Genomic DNA, 14616 nt, shown 5'->3' on the forward strand with positions numbered 1-14616 from the left:
AGATTTAGAGGGCATCGTTTACAGCAATGCCAGACTGTCCCTGCACAGAAATGGTAATTAAACAGACTGTTAAAAGAGCATTTTCAAGAATGCCTTGGTTGTAAAAATTCTGCAGCAGCCATATGACATAAACCAGAAAAACACAATCTTTTCTATGATAGCGAAAAAGTGGGATCCAACAGATTTGGCAGTGTTTGCTTTTGGGAACTACCAAACTCCAAACACAGCACAGCCCTTTGATGCAAGCTGATTCCTTCCACTGTTTCATCTTCTAACCTTCTTGTAATAACTATTTTCTTGATCTCTCCTTACACTAAACGAGTTACACTAGAGAAGACTGAATTTTTTTTAAAATGCAAGTTTATGGCTACATTAAATTATATTAGTGGATATACAAATAATGTTTTTCAGAGCGTGGCTTAATGACTGAATTAAGTCAGCTGAAGCCTGTCCTGCTGCAGAGAGCTTTGCTTCCACTGCTTCCTGTCTAGCTGAAAAGCACCACAAACAGAGGGAAGAGAGCTCAGCTCAGGCAGTGCCTGTGTGGCTGAGTGCACAGCCTCCAGAGCTCCAGCATGAGCACAAGGAAGAAATGATTGATCAAGTCATCTTTGAAGCTGGACCAAGGAATGTTGATGCTTGAGGTACAGAGCATCACCTCCTAGTGCAACCTAAAAAGAAGTTGTTCCTAACAGAGTCTCCTTGGAGTAACTACACTTTGAACCTTGAAGTAAAAGAAGTTGATTCATCATTTGCTGCCTCTGTAGTTCTCCTTTCTGCCAGCATGACACAGTCCAAAATCAGCCTTAGGCTAAATTCACAGAACCCCTGCTACACCAACACTGTTACAATTGTCAAACACTTGACAAAGAGGGGACAAATCCAATCCACAACAGATTTCTGACAGAAGTTCTGCTAGGAGCTGATGGGTTGTTAGTTCAGCATTTCTTTCTGCCACCCCTTTGCCTGGTACCACTAAGGCTTCTTCAGCAAGGAGACTGAATTCATTACAGGTAGCAATCTTGCATATGAGACTAGAGCTTCCCCAACCCCAAATCATTATTCACACCCTAATTCATTATCACAAAGAACTGAAGAAGCCTCAGTGTCCCACAGCAGCCGTGCCTTTCCCTGGTCTTACCTCAGCAATAGTGGACTTGCAGACTTCTCTGGCCACGGATTCAAACTTGGGATCTGTTGTCAGGTTCAGCTTGTAGTTCCACAAGAGCTACAAAGACAGCATTTGCAGAAAGGGGGTTTAAGAGCTTCCCATTGGGAATGACAAACATTTTACTTTGGAAAACAATGAAACATCATTTATACCCAATCTGTATCATCATCCTTTTACAGTGCAATGATCAATGTAAAGTCTCCTTGACAACAACTTGGTCCCTTCGTTCCTGCAGTAATTTTCTCGTACTGAATAAATTCAGGCTGTCAGAAATCTCTCTAAGGTCACGAGCTGACTCATTAAAAGGATATATATTGCATGAAGACTACTTAATAACTGAAAGGATAAAACAATGAAAGCTGTAACTTGCTACCTGCTGCATATTTAGCAATGTCTTTAGCCCACCACACCTTTCTGTGTCTGATGCAAATGATCTAAAAAAATGAAGTCCTCAATCTGAGCAAATTTCATACTGAACACCTGATTTGAAAATCGAGCAAAAAAGGCAGGAGACAACACAGCTTGAGGCTTCTGTGAGGGGCTGCAACCAGACAACTTTTTGGATGCAGATATATGTCAAACCTACAGAAGGTTCTCTCTCTTGCTAAGCACAACCCATCAGAGCTCAGAGTGCAGAACACCTCGGGTAAGGATGACTGTTCTTCCAGGAGCCAGCAACGAGCTCCTGAAGGAGCCTCAATGCATTGGGCCACTGTGCAAGAAGCAATCTTAGGCAAGCCACACCCTGTGGGTTATATACATCCCAGATATCCTCCTGAGGCACCAGAAAGTGAAAATACGGGGTAAGATGACAAAACCTCAGCAAATTAATAGCCGAGATGTCACCTGAGAGCTCTGTTATCTTACCTGCTTTTCCAGCAACTTAAGTTGCATTTAAAAATTTTTTAACAACTTGAAGAATAAATAGCTTTAAAAATTCACTTCAAAGACTGTGCCTTTATGACAAAAATCAAACTAATATCAAGAAGATAAAAGTTTGACCAAACTTCTATTTTCAATTATTCACAAAACACTGGGAAAACACAAGGAAAGCAGTTTCACATCAGCTCCAGGAGGATGGAAGTACAGAGAGAGAACCAAAATCAGAATAAACAGAACTGCACCACCTTCCATACTTCTTATCATGGTTTTATAGCTGTGAAAAATTGAAAAGGAGATGATGGAAAACTAAGGTGTTTCAGATGGAGTAAGTTGTAAATATAGAGGTTTAATAGATAAAAGTGAATCAAGGGGGAACCTGTCCTCACAGAGTGCTGTAAGGCCTCTCCCAGCCAGAATCAGAAGTACAAGAATGAGGGCACGAGATGAGAATACATCTCTGCATTTGTAATCTCCATCTTTGGAGAGTCTCAAAATGAGCTGCTGTCCAAATGAACCTTCCCACAGAGAGAAGGAAGGTGAAACTTGCAGCTTAAAACTCCTGATTGTAGCACTAGGCAGTATTTTCCAGGGGATCATCAGCAGTTGCATGACCAAAGACTGCAGAGAGAGGCAAAGAAAACATTTGGACATGAGACACTTCTCTGTACTCTAGGTTTTTATCACCCCTCTTCAACTTCTGCCTGGGAAAACGAGACTTTGCCCACACTTCCTATTTGTGAGTGGCTTCCATAATTCACATGCACCCAACAGCTGCCTTGTGGCAGAGGTGCTGTCATTTAATCCAGCAGAAGAAAGGTCCAGCTTCGATTTCTAGAATTCTGAATTTTACTTCACTCAGGTAGTCTCTCCTGGCACATTTAAATGTCAGGCAGCTATGTTTTAATTACTGGAGTTTTCTCTTTTTCAAAAAGACTTAAACAGAAACACGTTGTGCCCTTCATCTGATCCATCCCTGCACCACAGAGAATTACAGCTGCCAATGAAGTCAGGCAGAGCAGTACTAAAGGTTAATTTATAAACACAGTTGGAAATTACTAGTTGTACAGCACGGCCAGGTTTCATCTCTGGAATATATCTTCCAATAATAAAGCAAAATGCAGCTTCTCAAGCATCCAAAATCAAGAGTGTCATTGAGGCATGCACTTGTCTGTCTGTGTTCAGGGCTAACCAAGCAATTAGGGATCTTGATGTGGTGTGTGCTAACAGAGTGCAAATGAGAGACACCAAAGGAAACTAATAATACCAACCTTAGCAATGATTTTTTTATTCTCTCTTTTTTTCTTTTTTTGAGTCTTGGGATTTGAAGAATCAGCTTGACAGCCTGAAAACTGGCTAATAGTTTGCTCACTGTTAAACACAGTGCTGAGAGGAAATCTGTTCTAAAACCAGCCAACTGTCTCAAACTGCTTCTAAATATCACACCCCCACAGCATTTTCCAAGTGAGTCTAAGAATTTAGCAGCTGTGAAAGTAATACAGAAGGTGTCAACAGCTGAAATTAAGAATTTAAATTCAGTACTGCTCACATCCTTTCCAAAAGGAGCCCATCACGTTGCTCCCAGTAACTCACGGGAACCACCCCCCAACCATAAAACAGGAAAGATGTCTGCTGTCCTCCTCTGAGACAGAAATACAGTTTATAAAGCTCTTAAATATGTTCCACTCTGAAATCTCCAGTAAGATAACAGCAGCTATACTGGGTTAAAGAAGTCACCTTGTGTTCTTCCTCCATAGGCCAGTATAGAGACCCGAATGTGTCCTGATTAATGCCTTTTGCAAAGCACCAAACTATGCAAAATACCTCAGGTTGGTAAGGGATATGAGGTGCAAATGCCAAAGAAAGAGACTGAATAAAACAAAGCAATACTTACATGATTGCAGTCTGAAGAGATTTCATTATCTGGCTGAAAGGAGAAAAAAAAGGAGTGTCAGTTCACTACTGATGTGATGCATTCAACAGAGAGAAGAATTTAAACTTACAGAAACTCCTTACAGTCATCTCCTTCCCACTGTAGGAAATATTTTGAGACAATCAACAGGAAATTTTAAAAGCTGCATATAAAGAGTGATGACACTGAATTACCAAAAAGATAAGACTAACAGGTATTTTAGACACAATGCTGTCTTAACTCTACAGAACACAAATAGCACAAGAGTAGCAGCATTTATGTAGATGCTGCAAAAACATAATGAATGTGCTGGCACTTGCCCCAGTTGCCTGAAGTAAGAATGCAGAAAAGCATCTGTGGGAAAATAAAGATGCACTAGCAGAGTTCTAAAGAAACATAAGTTTGATGCCTACAACTGAAGGAGAAAGGTAGGACTCACTTCCCTCCCCCAGACCCAAACGTTCATATTCCCCATTTGAGAAGCAATGGCTTTTATTTCAGCTGTACATAAAGGAGTTGGTTCAAGGCAGCCCTGAGATCTACACCTTCAACTGTGAGAAACTGGTAACATCCAGTGTTCAGACATGATTTCAAAATATTCACGATATTCTCCCAGGGAGCTCCTTTGGAAAGAACTCTGGGTACAAACCATCTCATCCTCCTTTCAACCTGAGTGGCTCTCTCACAATGAAGAGTTCCTTGAAAAAGGTTAATCACACAAATCTGTATCTCCTCTCCATAGCAGAACAGCACAAAGGCAGGACAAAATCACCTGGTGGTCACACTCACATTAAAAAAAAAATCAACCCTGAGTCACAAAGTCTCTGCTTCCACTGATATTTAAGATGCCAGACATGCTTTAAGAGTCACAAGGCACTCAAAGCTTAAACACATCACTGACATTAACATGTTAGACCTCAGGTATCTGGTAAGAGAACCAGTATTTCATCCTTTTTGGAAGCAAGGAGAGTTTCTCACTGCAAACGTTTGCCACTGCACGATGTGCTACACCAACACTTGCACCATTGCTGCTTCAGGGAGCACTGACACAAGTGAGAAAAGCAAGCATGGAAAACGCTTCCAAGTTCTTAATTACAGCCATTATTTACTAAAGCACTTTTATTTTGTATAGCAGAAGTGGCAGAAATCACCTCTTCACTTTGAACATAAAAAATGGTACCTGAAGGACTCCAGTAATTAACTGCAGTTTAGTCAGACTGACACTATTTAAAATCGTATCTCCCAAAGTAATAATAAATTTGAAAATTAGGATATCAGCTTTTTTTTTTTTTAAAAGGCTAGCAGATGCCTGCTGGTTATCCTCAGACTGCAGAACTGATTCTCTCAACTGAAAACTAAGATGCCATCCAAATTGCTCTATTTTAAAGCACCCCCTGAGACCAACACTATCATGACTTACAAGGTGCGTTTTCCTTAATTTTCTGCACCCATCCTGTATCATTCAGCAACGGGCAAAGGTTTTAGGCTAAGGTAATTTCAAAAGCTGGGAGGCAGAATGCCCTCCACTGAAGTTGCTGTCTCAGTCTTTTAGTCAAGGATAGTTTCTTTATAAAAATACATCGACTAGCAGTGGAATTCTTCTCTAGAGATCAGGACTTACTAACACATCTGCAGGCAGAAGAATTTGTAAAGGCCAGAGAGAACTCCCCCATAACCCTTCTGGGTCATTTCAGTTATTTTTGTGTCCTCCAACCTGGTAACCTTTGCTTCAGATTCACCACAGATGAAAACTCAGTTTTTTTCTGGAAAAATGAGCCCAAGAAGACAACAGGAACTTGGGAAGCTTAAACAAGCTTTTCTTGAAATACACACGAATAAAATACTACACACTGAAACATCAGCCTTCCCTGTGCTCTGCAGCAAACCTCAGCTCTGGGAAATGGAGCCTTATTCTTCTGAGAAGAGAAACACAATTTGAATGGGACCTTAACTAAGCTTTAGCACTGCATTCATTCACAGTGCAACACTTAAATATGCAAAGCATAAGATCTAGCTAATAATCCTTTCAATGTGCAACAAGATGACCCCCTGCTACCTAAAGGCTGTGATCCTTCTTTCCTCTTACCACTGCAACTGTAGGAATGGTGGGTTCAGTGGCAAAACTGACCTGCTTCTCCATATTTAAGTGAACCAAAACGAGAAAAACAATCCTTTTATCTTTTGTCTGATAAACTGAAGGGCTGAGTTTGAAGAAGGGGGAAAAAATTCTCCCCAGAGCACCCCACACCAATCCTCCCTTGCTGAGGAGACAGCCTGTGGCCCTCTGTCCTTCCCAACAGGAGCACTTCGAGAACAATCCGCCTGTGTGGTGAGAGTCAGGAAAAAAAGGTAAGTTTCAAATTACCCCTGAGAGAAGCTGAAGAGCAAGAAAAGCTGCATTGTGTCAGTCCCACATGTCGAGCTAGAGGAACACGGATGCTCAGAGGACCCCGGGGGCAGGGGGAAGGAGGAGAGCAGCCCAGACCAGCACCACATGCTAGTCAAGGCATTTTAGGAGAGGAAGCTGAAGGCAAGGACATTCCACCGATTAGCCAGGGAGAAGGACTCCTCTTACACCTCCGAACTGAAGGATTAAAAACAGCCTTTACAAAAAGTATATGTGCCTCTGGGCTCACAGAAGCTTGTGCTGCTTAGCAGCTTCAGTGGGAATATATTGCCTCCCTCTGCAGTTCTCTAAAAAGCTCTGCAAACTCCTTCACGCACTAACACTCACATCCCAGAGCATGAACACCACTTCCTACCTCCCAGGAAAAGCAGAGTTTAGAACAAGTAACAACCATAACCTGAAGAGAAAAAGCATTTCCTTCCATTCAACCACAAACAGCCACAAATCCCAGTGCATTATTACTGTGAACTCCACAGAGAAATTCAAAGGTTTGTATAAACTCATATCACCCCCAGACTGAAGTCATCGACACTGCTGTGTCTAAAAGTGCCTTTTCCCACCCACCAGATATCAGCTTGCTGAAACAAGCCACGACAGTCATCCATCCCTTTCTACATCTCTCTGCTTGGGCAGCAGGATAAACTAGGTCAAAACTATACAGCAAGCAAGCAGCTCACCTAAACTACCCAGGCTCCAGGGGGCACAAGGTGTTGGTGCTTTAGCTGCAGAAATGGACCATCATCAGGCTGGGAACCACATGGAGGGTTGATGGTGATTGAACCAGTGTCATGGATCAGCACCTCCTGCTCAGCACATTGCCTGGGTGCAGTTACAGCCACTCCTCCAACATTAGTCAGACCCCTTTCAGTTGGGTGTATAAATCAGACTTGATTTGGTCCTTTTTCATCACATCTCAAGAAAAACTAATTCACATCATTGGATTTTGAAAAGCAAGGTAAGTATCCTCATCAGCTAATGTGGATGAGAGTGGTGAGGCACAGGTTGCCCAGAGAAGCTGTGTTCAAAGCCAGGTTGGATGGGGCTTGAAGCAACCTGGTCTAGTGGAAGGTGTCCCTGCCCATGGCAGGGGTTGGAACGAGATGAGCTTTAAGATCCCTTCCAACCCAAACCATTCTGTGGTTCTGTGAAACTCAAGGTCTTGGGAAAACTCTCTGCAGGGATTATTTGAATCTCCAGAATTAAGATTCCTTTGCTTCCTTGCAAAAGTCATACAAATAGAAGAGTCTGAAGTCAACTGCCCGAGTGCCTTAATTCCCAGAATTTAATCCCTCCCGAGAGCAGGAGAGGGGATGATGGCAGAAATTTCCACTATTCTCTTAAGGCAAGAGCAGCAGTGCACTTGCAGAACCAGGCATGTCTCAAACAGTAACTTTGGATAATCTTCAGGGCATTGAAAACAACAGACCTTGGACCTGCTCAGCCAAAAATCACCGAGAACCAACACGGAGCAAAACAGCAAAATAAAAAGGCATTTGGCTAGTGGATGGGAGGAACCCAGTAGATGTTCTCTCCCTAAATTCAGGAACAGATTGCAATAGGATCAAACAAGTCAGTCAGGAAAGTTAATGAAAGCAGCTACATTCCCATGAAAGAGAGGGTAGGCAGAAGTCCAGCCAGACTGTGGGTGTTCCCCAGATTATTGCACTGTCACACACTGATTATACTGCAGAGCACAGGGCACACAGAAACGCAGGACAGGCAGCTCAGAGGGGTTTTTCCACGTTGATCTAAACAAACACATTTATCATTATTATCTGCAGAGAAATGGTAGAGCAGCCTGTTGACCCAGGAGCTTCTAATGAGGTGGCCAGCAAGCTGATAAAGGGACAATTGACTTCTTAGCTGTGTCCTTCCCACAGAAAACAGGAATTTTTTTGCACCAAACACACCCAGCCAGGACAGCAAACTCTGAATAAAGTGATTAAATCTGCAGGTATCAAGCTACTTAGATTTACAACACCAGAAAACAGCACAGGTCAGATGCAAAGAGCCAGGAGAGATCAGGGTGAGCCACCCTCCTGCAAACCTGATCCCTTCCCAATGCAACCACCAGAAATGATTCTGCAGCAGAATCCGCGGAAACATGAGGAGACAGCAGTTCCTAGGCAAGAAATCAACACAGCTTTTGTAAAAGAAAAACCACATATCACACAACTCATGCTTCAAACGTACTGAAACATCCTGGAGCTCTGTGCCAACAAGCATATGGCTACAGTAAACCGTTTTCACACATCCTGCAATCCTGAAAAAGTCATGTGTGAAAGGAAAGTAGAAACCAGTGATAATTTAAGTTCAAAACAGATGAGAAGACTTTGTAATTTAATTACACATTTAGTGAGCAATGAAAGCTAAACTTGTTAAGCCAAGCTTGAAATATTCTCTAATGCCAGTGAACTGTTAGTACTAAAAACAAACTCAGTGTTGTCATGTCAGCAAAAAACCTCTATACTTACCATCCATGTTTTGAAAATAGCCAGTTTAAAGAATGGTACTGTGGATATATCACCAAAGTTACAAGCTCCTAGCTTCATATACTTTGCTTGTTTCATACAAATAATTTTTCCCACTTACAAACAGAGCCGAAGTCTGCAATGCTGCAAATCATTTAACCAAATAATTATGTCCACATTGGTTAGGCATTTGTAGTTTATGCAAACATATTAATCCAAGTTATACACAAACACCTAACAACACAACACTAACATCTCCAAAACATACACTGTGCTTGCCTATGCAAATCAAACTATCAGAACCAGCAGCAGATTCTTTAGCCACCCTGCACACACAAAGCACAAGCAGCAAATCAACCCAAACACCAAATTCTACAAGTTTTTTTCCCATTTTAGCTGAATTCCAGATTCCACAAACTTTTTCACCTTGGCTGACCTTTTATATCCTCCAGGGGTATGACACCATTAAAGTTAAGTATGCTTATTCAGAAAAGATAGCACAAAGCAAGATCAAGGAACCCCAGCACAACATGCGTGTCCTCCTGGCTCAGCAGCCATGGAAAAAGGAGCCAAGGATGAAGCAGGCCTTGTTCACTCGTACTTTGAAGATTCCCATGTTCAGTCTCTGCTTCAAACACCAAGAAAGCTCAGCAAGTCCTATTCTTTCCTACTCAGCTTTGATGGTAAGTCAATAGAATTTTAGTAATTGTCATGTTTTGCTTGTTTCACATTTGCCTGACACTGAGCAAAGCCTTCAGCGGGCTGCATGCCTTCTCTGCACAGCAGAGATCCCTCCCTGGGCAAACACCAAAAGCAGTAAAATCATAGAAAACGCTCAAGTTTTAATTCCAGTGCCTCAGAAATGACCACAGACCACGGTGCAGTTAAAGGAAAAACACCAGTTCCATTCAGCTAAGCAGGCAAACACCTTTGCTGGTTGTTTCTGGCCGGCAGGTCCCTGTCTCTGAGCTGCAAGGTGGGTGCTCAGAGGCTGCACAGCTGCTCCGTGCTGGCAGTGCCATGCTAGTGCCACAGCCCTCTCCCACAGGCTATTCTTGTCCCTGCTGCTTCCTTCTCCCTACACAGGGCACTCTCAAGCCCCTAAGCCCTCTTGTAGGAAACCTTTCTCATTTCAAGGCTGATCCACACACCAGAGCGTGATCCAACAGCCAGCACGATCAAAGCAAATTTGCCCCAGATGTTTCTGTTTGTTCTTCCCTTAGTCCCCTCTCTTCCTCCTCTTGGAAGCTTTCCAGCCAGGCCCAACGAGTTGTGAAGCAAGACAGACCCTTAAATTATGTGTTTGCCACAAAGTTTGGCAGCACTGCTACCAGATATAATGTTTCCCATAACACTCCTCCACAACAGAGCTCTGCTACTAAGCATAGCACTGACACTGAGCTGCAGATCCCGCCAGGAGGTTTCAGGATTTGCTCCTGGAAAGCTCTCTCTCAACACTAGCAAAAAACTCTAAGAGACAGAAAGGCATGCAAGGACACTGACAGAGTTACAGGAGAGGCTGAAAGGAGCAGGAGAGCTGTTAAGAGCTGAGTGAAACAGCTCAAGCACCATCCAAAACTCAGCAAACCAACAGAAGAGCATTTGCCATTTTAGAGTTTCCTGCTCGTGAAGGAGTCCTCCCAGCACCAGTCAGATTACTGGGAAAGCACAGTGGCACCTCCACCTGCAGCATCAATCAGCCCTCAGGTCTATTGGAGCTATGCTGAGACAACTTTACTCTCTAACAACCTGCCCGGATGAGACTCTGCCTTAACCCCAACCAGAAACATCCCAGAACAACTGAAGAGTATTCCAGTAAGGTAAAATCAACAGCATGGGTATTGGCAGTTCTGCACAGCATCTGCTGGGGGATGCAGAGGAGAAACGAGTGGAAAATGGAATGGAGGCCCCAACAAATAATTCCAGTGCAACAGCTAACAAAATGCTTTTAACAAATATATTCATAACCTCTTAGTAAGTCAAATTCCATCACTTATTCTCAATACAGGGATTTCACATCTTTTGACAGTACATACTCTATAGCACCCCATGTTGAGCTTAACTTTACAGAAAGCTTCCTAAAAGCCATGAAGAGCTCCCAAGCAAGATTCAGTTTTACACAAAATAAAAGATTGTTGTACATGGTCTAGTAAAGCCCCTGTCTCGTAAGAGGAGAATGTTGTTCTGACCACACTTTCCTCCTCATGGGATCATGTTTTGTCTGCACACGGCCTGGAACTAGAGAAATCTGTTGTAAATTACTTTTCTACAGGAGCTAAGAAAGAAGTTCACACCAAAAGCTCCACATACCAAAGCAGAGGAGAAGCACAGGTTTCAGAGCGAGCGCTGCTTACTCATCTCCCCACTCCCACTTGCAGGCAGCTCCATTGCAGCACGTCCCTCGTGCTGGAGAGTCTCTCTAACCATTACCAGGCTCCCCGGCCAAGGGCTTGTGCTTCATCAGCAGAGTGAACAATGCTCTAAACACTCAACCTGCCAATATTCATGTTTGCCTTTGTTATTCAACATGCAGGCTCATGACTGCAGTTTTCCACACTGAAAGCCATACACTGCTCCCAGAGATCCCTCTCCAGGAGGATTTTCCTCCCTCTTCCAACAGGGCACACGTGTCCCATCAATCAGGTGCCCATCCTCACCAAGGCACAATAAGCATCTCCTGCCCGTGTCCAGGGGCATGAGCAGCACTGCTTTAATCCTAATGATGTGCAGCCACACATTCCACCTCTGAACCAAAATAAGACAAGTATCCAAACAGGTGGGAAGCAGACTCAGCTATTTTTAACTCCTGCCAGCTATTCTATTTAGAGGCAATAAAAATCAAATACCTCAAAGAAGCCACTTCAGCCTTAACCACAAACCACAAGAAGAACAATTTTATTTTGAAATATTCCCTCCTTTCTTCAGGACAGTGGTGAAAGTCCTACTGTTCTCCCACCACCACATACCCAATTTTTTGAGGATAGCAACAAAATAAACCCAGAGCTACCTCTATCACAGCTGTCAGTATTTCAGATCTGAGCAATGGAGGCACAATTAGATTTAACACCAGTACTTCCAAAATGTGATGGACTTTACACATGGATAAAGAGGCCTGCAGAGGTTCTTACAAACCCTCCCTGCACAAGTCCCTGGCTGTCACAAGAGAAGGACTATTTTAGCCTTTGGCATGGTGTATGTCCCTCTGAATTCCCATGTGACATTCAACATCTGTTTTGTCATCTGGCAATGCCAACAAGGGGGGCAGGATGTACCAAAGGACCCCACATGCCAGCTTTGCAGTGTTATTACCCTGCAAGAGATTTCCTGAAAGCACAAAGTCTCCTGGACCTTGGCTGTCAGTCCAACTGCCTCACTGAGAGATGAAATGCAATGAGGAAGTCTCCCTCAAAAGCAAGAGCAGCCAGATCACAGGCAGTGTTCAGGCAGTGTTCAGGCACCTCTAGCAGCTGGATTTGAAATAAAACACTGGAATTTTCCTTAGAAGATCCACAGGACCCCAACACATCACTCTCTTCTTCCCTGCAGTGAGAGGCAGGTGAAGAACAAGAGCCCTGAGTCGGGCAACTCCTGCTGTTAAAATAAACCACTTCAGTTCTTCTCACACTTGAGTGTTTAAACACAATCACCAACTTTATCATCCTCTCTACACGTCAATTTTGTCACAGTACCATGTTCAAAACCTGTATTCATTCTCCAATCCTCCCAAAGAAACTTCTCTGTTGAAAACTTTCTGGTTATTCAAACCAGCACATCCCATTAAACCAGAGAGGCAAAAGTCACGGAGAGGGTAATATAAATTCACTTAAGGAACAACACTGCCTTTGTACCCAGTGGGAATACGTGCAAATAAGCACAAAGTGTTAACACATTTTAAGGTCTACAGCACAGCCCACAAGGGCAGCTTGCAAGCAGCATCACTCTACAACAGAGAATTAGGACACTGCCTCAGCAGTCCAGAAGACTTCTTCAACCCTGGATGAGTTTCCCCCACGAGATTTCTTTTGCTGGATTCTCACCATCACCCGCTGAACTCAGCAGGAAAAGTCTATAGGCTATTTTTAGAGAGTCCTAGAAACAGCACCATGTCCTGCTTCCATTTCGAGTTCCTCCCGTCCAGGAAGGGCTGCCCACAAGATGCACATCCAACATAACCCCTGCTCCCTCCACTGCCCTGCACTGTACTGAGCTGTGCTTCCCAAAAAAACAGCTGCCAACAACCTTACACCAATTTTAAGTCCTTTATTAACACAATTAGAAGGCACTCAACAGAGTTTTGAAACTCTTTTTAAAGCAACCAGGTAGGGAGTCCATCCTGTTGCACCCACAATTTAACAGCCCTAGTTATCAGTTTTGTTGTTGTCCTCAGTAAGATGGATTTTATTAAATACAGGCTGGATCAGCTAAAAAGCATGGTCAGGATAAGCCAACTGACACCTTAGTCACAAAGAGGTCCCCACCACCTGCCTCTGACGAAGAAAGGGAAGAAATTCAAGCCAGCACAAGCAACCATCAGCCACGTTGGCATCAGTCATCCTGGCACTAAAGGAGTGAAATAACCACAGAGTCCATCTGATGGATGGCACAGTCAAGTGACAAGACTGGGCAAGATGGACCAAATTCAAGATTCCTGACGATGCTGCAGGACCCACAGGGGATGCTTCTGCTCCTCAAACCACTGATACACAGCTTGGGAACCTGCTAACACCCTTGGGAACCTGCTAACACCCTTTCACAGCAAATCTTTCCTTTCCTGCTCCTTGAGCTCATCATCAGCTTCTGACAAATGAGCTCTTTCCGCAGGTGTGGACAAAATAGATTCTCAATTGCAACTGCATTCACATCAATACCTTGAAGCTGAGGCTCTGAACAGGAACTGAGAAAAGAGAATAATTTTTTTCTAATAATAATAAAAAAAAAATCACTTGTTCTCAAGTCTCAAAGGTCAGAATGACCAGGAAAGCTGGACTGATGTATTAACCATTTTTCCATGTAAAACAACTATTCTGATCCACTATTTGAGTACTTTAGTTCTACTTTTAACAATCATCATCTTCCGCATTTTAATTAAGTTTCCATTTCTAGCCAAAAGCAGCTTAATGTATGGAAAAGTAATTCAGTAGATAATGGCTTGCCATTTTTAAACATTATTAAAAAAAGATAGAAACATTAACATGCAAGCATTTAAATAATTACAGATCATATCAATTTAGTCAGGAAACACACCAAGCTTAGCAATAAAAGCTAAAATTAGCTGCAAATAATATCACCAAACTAGAAAGCTCTAGAAAAATTACTAGAGTGTTCAAGCAAGACTGAAATTATTCAAAGCTAAGCTTCTTGCTTATTTAAATCAATCTGCCTGGGAGCCACACAAATTGTTGTGGCAAATTGATTTCCCTAGTGTCTGGTTCTCCTTTCGTAAGAGCCACGACAAGAAAAAGACCAGAAAGACAAGATGAAACCAGCTGATTCACGACATCATTAGGCATTCTGCATTCAGACAGACTATACATCTCAACATTCAACCAAGTTATAAATGTCTTGGGGAGTGAAGGCAGCTGGGCTCAGTGACTCACCAGGGCTGCAGGGGCAGTGCTCAGCCACAGGCCTCAGCACCAGCACCAAACCATAAATGCTGATTCTTTTCCTTGGAGACTCAAGCAATGCAGCGTGGCTAATACACTTTATTTTACTTTACTACCTCATCTCTGCTATACTTCAGCAACACACATGCAGATTTTATCTGAAACAGGTT

General features: G+C 42.9%; 1 protein-coding gene across 1 annotated transcript in view; it reads right to left on the bottom strand.

The window, feature by feature from the left end:
• The window catches only part of GLG1 (golgi glycoprotein 1), an 81500-nt gene that overhangs the window by 39608 nt on the left and 27276 nt on the right, over positions 1–14616 (bottom strand). Inside the window, exons 2-3 of the mRNA XM_027698285.1 lie at positions 3945–3977; positions 1142–1228 (exon numbers count right to left, since the gene is read on the bottom strand). Coding sequence (XP_027554086.1) covers positions 1142–1228; positions 3945–3977 — 120 coding nt within the window. The remainder of the gene's footprint in view (positions 1–1141; positions 1229–3944; positions 3978–14616) is intronic.

Source organism: Neopelma chrysocephalum, unplaced genomic scaffold, assembly GCF_003984885.1.
Source record: "Neopelma chrysocephalum unplaced genomic scaffold, ASM398488v2 Primary Assembly neopelma1_125, whole genome shotgun sequence".
Taxonomy (NCBI): domain Eukaryota; kingdom Metazoa; phylum Chordata; class Aves; order Passeriformes; family Pipridae; genus Neopelma; species Neopelma chrysocephalum.